We start from the raw sequence: 13420 nt of genomic DNA, 5'->3' as shown, positions 1-13420 counted from the left end.
GATGTGATTTAAAGAAATAACCTCATTCTCTCTACAGCTTAATACTGTTTGTAAGCTACAAACGAAATAAATGTTCAATTTAAATTTCCATTGAGGAAATAACAATTGAGTGTTTTAGCATCTTGGCGCTATATGCTGTCAGACTGCAAAACAGTAAAAACTTTCAATGGTTGAAGTTCTGTGTTSTGGGTTTTTTTTTTAAATGGTAACACAGCCTTGCACAAAGTTGTCAAACTTTTTTTTTCTTTTTTTTTTCCCCCCAGTGGAAGAGTGGGTTACCASAGATTCACCTGGAATTTCATTTTCACAGATGATCTGGCAAAAGAATGCATAAAGGAGGGCATATTGTCAATATTATTCAAAACATAAAGCAAGTAAACGAGGGGGAGGAGGGTGAGGAGAGACTTTTRGGTTGTTTTGCACAGCTTTAGGTAGTAAGAAAGCTCCTGTTTTTGCTCTTTTTGTTATATGGCCAAGACGCTTGTGAATAGGGTCGTTGAAGGAATCACCTCCGGGCTGCTCCCTCCAGCAGCCCCTCTGCACCAAGGGCAGTCCCAGCCTGGCGCTTCCCTTAGGAACCCCGGAGCTGGGCCTGGGCTGGGAAGGGGCAGCTGGGCCCAGGCTCCTGGGGRCTGCTGGGCTGCTCTGTGCCCGCAGCGCCCGTGGCCTCGGCCGCTCCCCAGGGCTTCCTACTACATGTCCACTCCGCTTCGTCGCTCTCCCTGCGCTAAAATGCACTATTTTATTACAACAGCTCACTTTTCTTTCAAAGCAAGTCTCTAATATTTGTGCCTTCTTCTCTAAGTATGGAGTTGTTTTCAACCACATTGAAAACACACAGCCGAAGAGGGACAAACGATTCTTCCATGGAGCAGCGGGGGTCCCGGTTAGCCCCGTTCTCTCACAAATGGAACACCATGCTCGTGTCCCCACGGTTCGTGTGTCACCCGGGCACGAGGCAGGGCCCTGCGGAGGTGGCCTCGAGGGGCGCTAGGATGGGGGCAGAGGGAGGTGGTGTGAGGGTGGCGGGGCGAGCCCTGCGGCCCGGGGCGAGCCCTGCGGCCCGCGCTCCTGCTCGCGGCCCGGCCCGGCACCAACGGCCGGGCCCGGCGCCCGCAGCTCGCGCGCGGCGCCTTTAAGAGCCGCCTCCCGCGGCGCCTTTAACGGCCGCCTGCCCGTGGCGCGCGTGCGCGGCGCTCCGCGCGCACGTCAGTGCCGGGCGCCGCGGCCGGGCGCGCGCGGCCATGGCCGACATGGAGGATCTGTTCGGCAGCGACGCGGACTCGGAGGCCGAGCAGAAAGGTGCGCGCGGCGCCGGCGGAGCCGAGCGCGGGCAGCGGGGCCCTTCTGCTGGCGCTCCCGCCACCGCGGGAACCSGGAGCGAGCGGGCGGGGCGCGTTCCCGCCTGCGCCTGTGTCCGGACGGGTCCAAACTGCCGCCCGCTCCCGAAGCGAAGCGATGGCGCGCGCCCCGGGGGCGCTCTTTTTATTTATTTAAAYATACAATTTAAGTAATTTCCCGAATTTCAGAGCCCGAGGCGCGGTGCCCGTAGGCTGCCGTCCCAGGCAGGGTTTTTGTTTCCCGCCTGCAGCGGCGCCCCGGAGCCAGGGCAGTTCTAAACCCGCACAGCGCCGTGAACACCCCGTTACCCGTGCGCTTGCCGTGCCCAGCTTCATTGCCTTCCGTGTAACCGCGTGTCCTTTGTAGGAGCTCACAGCCCTGCGTGGCACGTTGTGGTCTGAAACGTTTCGTGCTCTCTGCCCCTTCTCACTGCCCCTGTCGTTGCCCGTGCCCTCGTGTGTGTCACTGGTGGTGTGTTGTTCCAGGTAACCTTTATGGGCCTTTCGCATGGTCCTCTGTCGTTTATTTGTTTGATATTTCTGTATTTTTCTTCTCGTAGGGACATTTTAATTTCCGAAAGGCTGACATTTGTTTTGCAGATTCTGATTCTGGCTCCGAATCCGATTCCGATCAGGAGAATGCTGGCTCGGGGAGCAACGCTTCTGGGAGCGAGAGCGACCAGGATGACGACCGGGAGGCGGTAAAGCCGAGCAATAAGGAGCTCTTTGGCGACGACAGTGAGGATGAGGGAGCGTCGCATCATTCGGGCAGTGACAACCGCTCCGAGAGATCCTACAACCGCTCTGAAGCTTCAGGCCATTCTGAGCACGAAGATAACGATCAGTCCGATGCGGATCAGCACAGTGTTTCGGAAGCGGCTCACGACGACGACGATGATGACAGAGGGCACGGATCAGATGAGGGCAGCCATCATTCAGAGGGAGATGGTTCTGAGAAAGCACATTCGGAAGATGAAAAGTGGGGCAAAGAGGACAAGAGCGACCAGTCAGACGATGAGGAGAGGCAGCAGAACTCCGACGATGAGGAGAGGCAGCAGAACTCTGACGACGAGGAGAAAGTGCAGAACTCTGATGAAGACGAAAGGCCACAGATGTCCGATGATGAGGAAAGACTCCAGAACTCCGACGAGGAGAAAATGCAGAACTCCGACGATGAGGAGAGGCCTCAGGTCTCGGATGAGGAGAAAATGCAGAACTCCGATGATGACGAAAGGGCCCAGCATTCTGATGAGGAGAAGATGCAGAACTCTGATGATGACGAAAGGGCCCAGCACTCTGATGAGGAGGAACAAGAGCATAAATCTGGTAGGACAGARTACTGTGGTAATAGTTTGCCTTCTTTTGTTTTCCTTCAGCTTCATCCCTGTTGTTTCATTTATATTGCCTTGAAAAGACTCAGACTTAAATGTAAAGGCATTGCTCATTTAGCTTTAAACTACTGTCATGTTTGTAAAGGTTTTTGATACAGGTTTTTAAAGTTCCTTATCATCTGCATCAACTATTAATACAATGGAATTCTAAAATATGAGTAACAAAATTATTACTTTGCTGAGAATAATTATGCTCTCTAGYAGAGTCTGCAAGGGGCAGTGATAGTGAGGATGAAGTTTTGCGAATGAAACGAAAGAAACCGATTGCATCGGATTCAGAAGCAGACAGTGATACAGAAGGACATAAAGGTAACTAGGGTGGTTATGTGGCTTTTGTGGGGTTTTGTTTCATTTGTTTTCAAACCACTGTCTTAAACTTGCTTCATTCACGTGCCACAGAGTTGATACAATCAATATGCTTTGCTAAATGTTATCAGTATAGTGTCAGAGAAAGCACAGAAAGCTTCAGCAGAAATTCCATGTGGGGAAGTGTGCAGGGTCTTTTTGGTGGTTATTTGTGGTTAGCCTTACCTGCCTTATGGTTTGCTTTGTGTTGGTTCATTCCTTTCTTTCTGAAGAAGGCAATGTATGTAGTCAGAGGAGCCTGTTAGAATATACAGTGATTTCTGTGGGATTTAACTGTCTGAGAAATAAATTTTACTTCTTAGAGTAAGGTGTATAACAAAGTGGCTGTTTACAGATATTTATATTCTTTTATTGCATAAAAAGTTGGCTCTTAGTCGTGATTATTCTGTTGCTGTTTTTCAACAGCATTTAATAAAATGTTTTCAGGACAAACATAACTTACATCTTCAGCTTAAAAATACAAGGGATTTTCTTTTTTGGTGGGATAGGAGAATAATCTTTGCTTCATAAGCATTTTCAATTTGTAATCTTTGTAGGTTATTTTAAGTGGTAATAAAAGCAAAGGATGTGTTAAGTAATAAAAGCAAAGGATGTGTTAATCTTTCTTCTCTGTGTATATCTGTGTGTGTATGCATGCATATCTAAAAATATATATTTTTTTTTGCTCAAGAACATGCAGATGTTATGGATCTGTTTGGAGGGGCAGATGACATTTCTTCAGGGAGTGATGGAGAAGACAAGCCACCAACTCCAGGACAGCCCATTGTGAGTAGCATTGATTTTTGAAGTAGTTGACCTGCTATTCCACTGTGAAATTTGAAAGACTGATTAAGCTTGATACAGTTGATTAAAAAGAAAAAAAATAAAACACCGAGTGCTTAAATAAGAAGCTAAAAGTATTATTAAAAATGTACATGTAGCACTGTTAGATAAATTCATTCATCCCTCTTTCCGCAATTCGTGTCCAACTTTTCATACATGAAAAAATACATTGTCATCAAAGTATGAAGTCATAACTCTCTTTAGTACCTCAGTACAGCTCTTTGACATATACTTTTATCTTTTATCATCAAGACTCAAAATAAAAATATATATTTTTTTAATTTATGGAAAGCTATCCCCATGTTATTCCAGTGCTCTATAAAAGTATATATGTGTCCGTTCTTTTGCTGTTTTCTTTATTGCATTTGTTTTTGTGTTTGCATTCTGTTTGAAATCACGGGAGTAGGATATGAAAATGCTGAGATTGGTTACTTTCACTGCAAATAYGCAAAATGCTTTTTTAGCAGAAACTACCTCCTCTCCATCTGTGCTTATGATAATGTCTTCAGACAAAATGCAAGTGCTTATTTTGACAACAATAGTGAGATTGTTCCCTTTTTTTCCCCTCTCTTGTTTTGCTTTTTCATCATTAGGATGAGAATGGGCTSAATCAAGAACAGCAGGAAGAGGAGCCTATTCCAGAGACTAGAATAGAGGTAGAAATACCAAAAGTAAACACAGACTTGGGTAATGATTTGTATTTTGTGAAGCTGCCCAACTTTCTTAGTGTGGAGCCCAGGTAATTATACGTTAAATGCATGTATGTATTTTTTTGGTGTGTGTGTCAGTGTTTCATTATTTTGCTTTTTTTCTTATTAGTAAATTAAATGTATTGGCCATATTTTAAATGGTTAAGATGCGTACTACTTGTGTGGCCAATCAGTAATAATCTCCATTTGATTATTAACCAATCRAGAAATTTTTCTTGCAAATTTGGAGTTCAACTTGATGGAATAACTTTTCATCATTTAAAACAAAAAGTTTAAATGAAAGCATATAGTGTCAGTTGAATTTTAGACATGGTTTCAAGTTCTCAGAGATAGGAAACCCAAATGTACTAATGCAGTTAGTTCAGAATAATTAAATTTTTTTTCATTTTGAATGAGCGTATTTTTACCTGTATGTGGTAAGTATACTGTTTCAGTATGAAGTTACTCACTTTATGATTTACTTAATCAAAGCAAAAGAAATTCACTGCATTCATACAGAGAAACAAAATAAGTTGAGAGCCCTTTGTGACATTAGGCATGTCCCATCTTAAACACTTGCAGTGAATTGCTGCTAAATCCACCTCTTTTGAGTGTTTAATGAAAAAAACCCAAACTTTATTTAAGATTTTAATAGGTGTCATCTTACCTGGCAGTGCAGCATTGGTTCTGTCATAAGTTAGTCAAGTAATTCTTCAGCCTGCCATGCTCTAGGCTTTTCAAGAAAGAATTAAGAAGCTGGATAGTGACCGTAATCAGAGAAGTCCTGAGGGTCATCAGGTGGTTGGTCACATAGGACTGAAAATGGAGTTCTATAGTAGCAGGAACTGTCTTAGTTAATATTATTGCTATAATTTATTTTTTTCCCCTTTGGTTTTGTGATTAAAATAAAAAATAGAGACTTAATCATTGTACTAGTAGAAAATCCTTAATTCATAAAATTTACAATTTTTTTTMTTTTGATTTTCTCTGTATCATGCATATATATTCAGTTCCAGATTGTAGTCCCAAATTCTGACCTCATCTTCCTTATTCTAAAAAAAAYAGTGTTTTCTGTGGCAGATTTGCTTTCTTGTAGCTCAAGCCAGTGATAGAGTCTAAATGTTAGAAGCTGCTGTAACTGATGGTAGCACAGACACTTGGGTAGGTTTCCTGTGGTGTAGAATCAATGCAGAAAATGCCATTCCTGCAGAACTGCCTTTTGCACAGCTGCAGTGCTTGATGTTATATGCAGCTTATAAATTAAATGTTTCAAGCACCTGCTGCTTCGTACTACACTAAAATAATCTGGATACATTTTTAGAAGAATAAAGACTGTGTTGTGTGATTTATTGCAGACCTTTTGATCCCCAATATTATGAGGATGAATTTGAAGATGAGGAGATGCTTGACGAAGAGGGTAGAACTAGGTTAAAACTTAAGGTATAATGTCAATTTTTCTGTTTTCTATCATAATCATCTAGGTACAATATCTGAAAATATATTTCAGAATATCTGAAAATATATTTCAGATATTGTAGAAAGGTGGTTTGAGTTGTGACTTTGAATTATGAAGGAATGAGCCAATTCATTCCTGAGGAAAGTTGCTCAGCTTTATTAATACCCAGCACATTTTTTTTAAAAAAAAAGAGCTTAATTGCTGCATTTTCCCTGTAAAATCATCCCTTTCATCTCCCTTTCTTTGCATCGTGCAGCAAATTATCTAGCCCTTGTACCATAATTCTCGACTTCCGTCAGGAATTTTACAGTTTCCCAACGGTATTTCTTACTCCGAGTTTGAACAGTAGCTTGTTCTCACAGGTGGAAAACACCATACGATGGCGAATGCGGCGAGATGAGGAAGGAAACGAGATAAGAGAAAGTAATGCACGGATAGTCAAGTGGTCAGACGGGAGGTGAGTTGGGGCTTTCTGCTGTTGGGAGTGCAGTGGTTGTCTTCGTTGAAGGGCCCTGGTGTGCAAAATTAGAAGCTCAAGGAAGTTTGAATTCAGTTCTGCACAGCGGTAGTTTTTAAGAAGTCTCAGTGCTTCGAAAATGTTATACCCTGCTTTATTTGAGTTGAAATTTGAGTGCTGGTTATAAATAAAAGGGAAACAGGAAGGTTTCCTCCACRTATTAGTGAGGGATACAGTAGAATGTAGCCACTTTAAGCCACTTTAACTAATGATGTGAATCTCTTCTCAGCATGTCACTGCATTTGGGCAACGAGGTCTTCGATGTGTACAAGGCGCCGCTCCAGGGCGATCACAACCATCTGTTTATCAGACAAGGGACAGGTCTGCAAGGACAGGCTGTCTTCAAAACAAAGCTAACCTTCAGGTAAATGTATGATTCTCTATCAAATCATGATATTATTTTTGCAATGAACTGTTGTAACTAACATAAAAATTGAGAGACACCATTTTCTAAACCTGCAGAGCTGAGATATTTAATAAGAGTGGGCTGTTTTTCTTGGTCAGTATTTGGATTAAAATTTTGTTAAGCTGGGTCTCAGCCTGAAAAAAGTTGCATGCTATGCAGAGCGGTATATATATATTCCTTTTTTTAAAAAAAAAAAAATGCATGTATTTTAGTTTAGAGTTTTAAGTGGAAAGGCCTCCTATGAATTAGAATTTTAATGCTCTCTGCAAGCAACCTTTTTTCCTGATTTATGATTGCCATCAAGATGATGATTATGGCACTGAAATGTGTGGGTGATTATTTAGACCACTAATGGGCTGTGAATTTCCTGCTGGGAGAGGAACYGATGTCTTCAGTATCTGCTATAGTGCATGTGAATTAAAATATATAGTAGTGCTTTCACTTCTGTGCTGCTGAGTATTTGAATTTTTAAGTGTGTCTGCCCAACAATTATCCCTAGAAATTGGATAGATTCTGTCACCAGGTATTTAACCCCTAACAATTTTATAACAGGCCACACTCTACAGACAGTGCCACCCACAGGAAGATGACCCTGTCCCTTGCAGACAGGTGTTCCAAGACCCAGAAAATCCGTATTTTGCCAATGGCAGGTCGTGACCCAGAGTCTCAGCGCACAGAGATGATTAAGGTATTGTCACGTGGGATTTCTTTAATTGCCCGATTTAGTCTGAAAAAGCACAAATGGTTTTTACATCTAATGACTTTCTGAAAAACACTGTTTTAGAGATACCGACTGGAGTTGTTTAGKCATGTGTAGTTTGAGCATGCCATCTTGTTTTAAAATGGTCTGTTTTCTTGCTATATCGTTTTTGCACTGCTGTGAAGTGATTGATTTCAAAAACATCAGTAGAATACCAGGTGCTCGTAGCATTTTGTTGTTGTTCTTCAGTTTATATACATCGTGTGTTTTTGTTTGTTTATTCTTCTTGGTGGGGAGCAGAAAGAAGAGGAGAGGTTAAGAGCTTCCATCCGTAGAGAGTCTCAGCAGCGACGGATGCGGGAGAAGCAGCACCAGCGTGGACTGAGTGCAAATTACTTAGAACCCGACCGCTACGATGAAGAGGATGAGGGAGATGATGCAATCAGTTTAGCAGCTATCAAAAACAGATATAAAGGTGGCATCAGAGGTAATAATAAACCTTATCAGCAGATAAATAGRGCCTGTGTAAATCAGATGAATTAATTTCACGGGAGAATCCTGGTAAGACTTATATTTTTACCTGTCCATTTGAGACATGAGAACACACGTATTTAGTTGATATAATTCTTTTTACTCTGGGATTAGATTCTGTCAGCTTTTTGTGGAATGAAGAGTAAGAAAATTATTTTTAATACCATCCTTTCCTCACCAGTTTCAGATAAAAATAAGTAATTATCTTCTCATTTTTCTTTATAGAGGAGCGAGCTAGAATCTATTCTTCTGACAGTGATGAGGGCTCAGATGAAGATAAAACACAAAGACTGCTCAAAGCAAAGAAACTCACTAGTGATGAGGTAAGAAAAGTCTACTTTTCAGTCATGAGCATTTCCTGATAAAATCTAATTCTTAAAAAGCTGAGGTTTTTCTAGTTTCTTCTTCTTTTTATTGCTGTGATGAATGCATTGCCTGACTTGGCATACTTTCCGCACTAATTAATCGTGCTAATTTCTCATACATTGAATTAAGACCTGAGTGATTTCTGAAGGAGGTCACTGATTTTATAAATGGAAAAATTGATGTAGAGTTATGCAAAATGACTTCATCAAAATTATGCAAGGAGTAAGAAGACAATACCAGAATCTTAGTGCAATATTGTGTACCAAGCTGGGCACACAACTGTTTATTATGGAAACTAATGAAACCGTTTTTATATAGCACTTCTTTTTAAACAGTTAAAAACTGGGGTGTGGTTAATACATTGCTAAATAAACATTATCCCCCACCCAAGTATCACCSTAGACATTAGGTCATGATCAAGGTGAGTGTTAGCTACAGTAGTAGTGCTGTTTCTTCTAAAATGCCTAGAATTTTTTGTTTGCAATTAATCACTGCTAAATATACACAAATGAATCTTTGTGTATGCCACATCTTGGGATTTATTGATGTCACTTCTCCTGTTATTGCACTACAGTGTATCACTTTTTAAAATCAACTGATACCATTTTTAAGATTAAGAACTGTTCACATCCAGAGGCAGAAGTGGAATCAGGAGGTGGACGGACTCTATTCTCCATCAGCTCTACCTCTGTTAAACCTCCTTGACCCTTGTTGCTTACCCTAAAATGCTTCTGTGGCCAAGAGTTGCGGGATATTCACAGTGCACCCTCAGGAGCTGAGAGGAGAGCAGATATTTGACATGGGCCACAAGTGGCAGTTGACCCTGGTTCTCTGTCTGACTGCTGCCCAGCTGCAAGAGGGAGCTGGTTTGGACCAAGTCCTTGGCCTGCCTGGTTCCAGTGAGTCTCACCTCCTGTTAGACATGGGCTGTTCTCTATTACTGCAATTGTGCTGTTTATCAAGAGGATACAGCTCTGAATTGATGCTGAGCTGCAATTTCTTCCAAGCTAAATATGGTTTAGCAGGAGTAGTTTGGACATGGTTGAGCCCTGCTGATGGCCACCATCAATGTTTGGGAGCAAAATACATCCAAACTTACCTGACTTACTACTTTTTGCTACCTTGTAGAATATAAGAGTACTTTTTTTGCTTGAATTCTAGTTTCACTAATCTTCCTGTCCTGCTTTATTTAAAATTATATTTTAAATGTTCATACATAGAATAATATACAGAAACTTAAAAATAAAGGACGTTTGGGTAGGTCAGTGAGAGCTTTTGGAATATCTTTCAAGGCTTTATTCAACTTTGCTATTTCCCTTAAGAGATGRTTTGAACTATTTAAATTATTTTAGCTGTTGGCCTAGATTTCTTTCCAATTGGTTTCCTTTAGTCTTTSCTAATAGCTACTCAAGTAGCTAACATCCTGTTCTTAGCTTTTAGGGACTTCGATGGCAAGTCTACATCATTTTCTTTTTAAGGGGTTAACTTTCCAGTGTAATTTGGTGCATATCCTTTTAGTGAATGCAAACCAGACTTCTATAATCACAGCTGCTGAAATTCCAAAATTGTCTTTAAATGACCTCTATGTGACCTAGTTTTCAGTATGACAGATATCTCTCAGTACAGGAAGGAAGGATAAGATTACTGCCATTTGCATTTCTATGTTGTGCTTCATACAAATTTCTCACAAGTGTGTCTTATTTCCCAGCTTTTGGGATGTATGCTTTGGTCCTACTCTGAATCATAGAATCATAGAATACTTAAGGTTGGAAGGGACCTCAGGGGTCATCTAGTCCAACCAGAGGTCATCTAGTCTAGAATGTGTGTTCTTGTAGCTGTGATGCTCTTCCTCTTACGCTCTCAGCTGGGTGCTTGCACTAAAAGGCATTCTAATATGTAAGAGGAGCTAAAAGTACATTTTCTTTGAAATTCATAGGTTTTGTCTTCTTGTTGAGTAAGCTTAGTATTTTAGAAAGTATGACACTATTACACTGGAGACAGCATTAGGCGTGTAGACAAAAGTATCATTTTGTGAGCTCTGTTAATGTTTGTTAGTGTAATTCCTTATTGACAAGACCCTGCCAGTTGTTACTTTTACAATGCAGCAATATCAAGACTTTACAATTCTATTATCTCAAGAGAAAACATTTAACTGAACAGATTCTCTGCAGCTTGGGTCATCTCAGCCTCCATTTTAAAATAATTCGATTTAAATGTGATGTTCCAATCATGGCCACAGAGGGGTGCTGTAGTATATAAAAAGCAGCAGAGAATAAATATTTTCAGCTAGCACACATATGGAGTATGGCTTTTATAATATGTAATATTTTAATACACAGGTAGCATTGCACTCCCCTGTGTGCTCTCAGTTACARCACAACACAAGTATTTGTGCTGGTAACGGCTTGTCTTCAGTGTTAAAGATGTTGGTCTATTTTAATACACCTTATCACTAAGTGGCAAATACTTTTGTTTTTGTTGTAATTAATGGAGATATCCTGCTAAATAGGATGATGAGTCATTTAACAACAGCCCAGCTAGATTACAAGAATCTGCTTGTTGTGAGGATGAAGATATCACTGAGGTTCCCACCCTTTATAAATTTCCATTTTCCATGCTTCCTAATTTCCTCCTAGGTCAGATTTTCACCCCCTACTAGTTTGTTAATATTAGAACAAAATGACTTGAACAAAAGTAGTTTATTAGTTTTTTAAAAAATGTTGGCATTTATTCCTCCTYAAACTGCAATTAATATGTCCTTTTTTTAACAATTGTAAAAGAGATGAGGTTATTTAGACTTGAGAATATATTTTTAAARCCATTTTTAATAGAATTGAGATACTATTCGTTCTTCATGTTAAAACTGATGAGATTTCCATTAGCAACTAGTGAGTTATGGTGTGAATGAACATTTTCAAAGCATGTTGCATCAAAATGTAGTTTGGAAGAGTGATTTAAACTCAAGTGGTCGAAATGCACCTAGGTTAAAAATCAGCCTGTCAACTCTGTTGCCACGCAGCCTATAAAACACTCAATGGTATTGCATAAAGACACTGTACAACCCCCAAAAAAGTTGAATTTCAATATGAATGGATTATGAAACAATTCAGGACTATGTTGCAGGCCACTTGACCTATTTAAATCTTTTTTCTTTTTCTTTTTTTTTCCCCCTCTCCTTTTACTTGCAAATGCAAGTAGCTTTTTACCTGCATTTAGTATAGGTTCTAGAGTGCTGTGCTGTGAAATTTCACCAATTTCTGAAATAAGGGTTGAGTTGACACTAAAAGTGAGAGTTTTATCAAGAAGTTATAAATTTTATTTCATTTAAGAGCCAAGAACTATTCTGCCTAGTCACCTGAATCTTTTTATCTGTTGAAAAAAATGGTATATGAAGTACACCATTACTTCATATGGAGTTAAGCTGTGTTACGGACTCTCTCACGCTGGGATATGACTGGTTGCAATGTTGACTGTACTTCAAGAACTGATAATAAGAAGTCCTGCATCAGACTACCGTAAAGGGAAAGAATTAGAAAAAAAAAATGTGGCTTTTCTTTCAAGAAATTCTTTTTGTGGGTTTTGCTGAGTTTTTGTTTTAGCTTGAATTATGGGCTGGGTTTATTCATCTTCTCTGTTGCCTTTAGGAAGGTGAACCTTCTGGAAAGAGAAAAGCTGAGGATGATGACAAGGCAAGTAAGAAGCATAAGAAATATGTGATCAGCGATGAAGAGGAAGAAGATGATGATTAATTTTGAGAGCACAAAAGCTGATTTTTTAATATATATTTATATATATATTGTACAGTTCTCTTACAACAAAAGTGTAAGTAACCATAATGGGGTTATTTTGATAAAGACATATTCCATTGATGTCTATGTTTCTGGTGTGAATAAAGTTTTCTGACTTTCTTTTATTTTTTAAATCTTTTATCTTCATTGCATCAGCTGTTGCATCAGGCATCAGTGTCTTTTTTTTTTTTTTTTTTTTTTTTTTTTTTTTTTTTTTTTTTATCTTGTTCAGTCCATTTCAGTTTTGAGAACTGTAGTAACTGATTAACCAATTCCATTCATCAGTGATGTCAATAAGTTTGTTAGGAGAAATCCCTATAATCTTCATACAGAATGCTTAAAGGATAAATGTGTTCGATGAGAATATGGAAACTTAGCTTATTTTGTATGAAAGAATTGAAAGAACACTTATGAGTAGCTAGTATTATACTAGCTTGTTCCTGGACATTCCTTATTTACAGATGACTGTGGACTGTGCATTATTATGCTGCAAATATGCAAATATTTCTTAGTCTGTTGTGTAACCTATGAAGTTACTGCAGTCAGCTATATTTAAAACAGGACTCGTCCCTTAACCTGGAGTTGTAAACTGTTCCTATTAAGACATGTTTTTTGAATTTGTTGAAGTCTGGAACAAAATCCATCTTTTGCCTGAGAGTTAATGAGCATATGCTAGTAACGTAAATATTAGAGCAAAAGCACTTATTTAAACAAAGTTGAAATTTTCTGCAAGGGGATATGCTTGCTTCTGCTTCGTTTGAAAGTACCAGGAAACAAAATGCAAGTATACATCTTAAATAAAACAATAGCATTTCATAATGTCATATGATACTTATGGAGCTAGTTCTTACTGTTTGGTTGGTTTTATGAGTTGGTTGAGCTAGGAACTTTTTGGAGGAGAATATTATGAACAGAATCATTGCTGCTTTTACATTGTTTCTAAACAGCTGTTTCATTATGCAGTGCCAGTAGGGAAAGGCTGCAAATTTAAGTAGTATCTGAACTTCTCCTTGCTTTTGTTTTAAGATTAAATATCCAGTAGGCAGAG

At 39.7% G+C, this 13420-nt stretch overlaps 1 protein-coding gene across 1 annotated transcript; it reads left to right on the top strand.

Annotated features, from left to right (window-relative positions):
* The first annotated feature begins 1244 nt into the window (after positions 1–1244).
* LEO1 (LEO1 homolog, Paf1/RNA polymerase II complex component) lies at positions 1245–12557 on the top strand. Its single transcript, XM_026045811.1, has 12 exons — positions 1245–1302; positions 1941–2666; positions 2933–3040; positions 3768–3862; positions 4513–4658; positions 5964–6048; positions 6427–6521; positions 6811–6945; positions 7540–7675; positions 7988–8174; positions 8444–8541; positions 12229–12557. Exons 1-12 carry the CDS (start codon positions 1245–1247, stop codon positions 12331–12333), a joined length of 1974 nt encoding a protein of 657 aa, XP_025901596.1. The 3' UTR covers positions 12334–12557.
* Positions 12558–13420: the final 863 nt, after the last annotated feature.

Source organism: Nothoprocta perdicaria, unplaced genomic scaffold (genome assembly GCF_003342845.1).
Source record: "Nothoprocta perdicaria isolate Ctin4 unplaced genomic scaffold, notPer1 scaffold_41, whole genome shotgun sequence".
Classification (NCBI taxonomy): domain Eukaryota; kingdom Metazoa; phylum Chordata; class Aves; order Tinamiformes; family Tinamidae; genus Nothoprocta; species Nothoprocta perdicaria.
The sequence above is the reverse complement of the archived record's forward strand: the minus strand, read 5'-3'. Positions and strand labels throughout refer to the sequence as shown.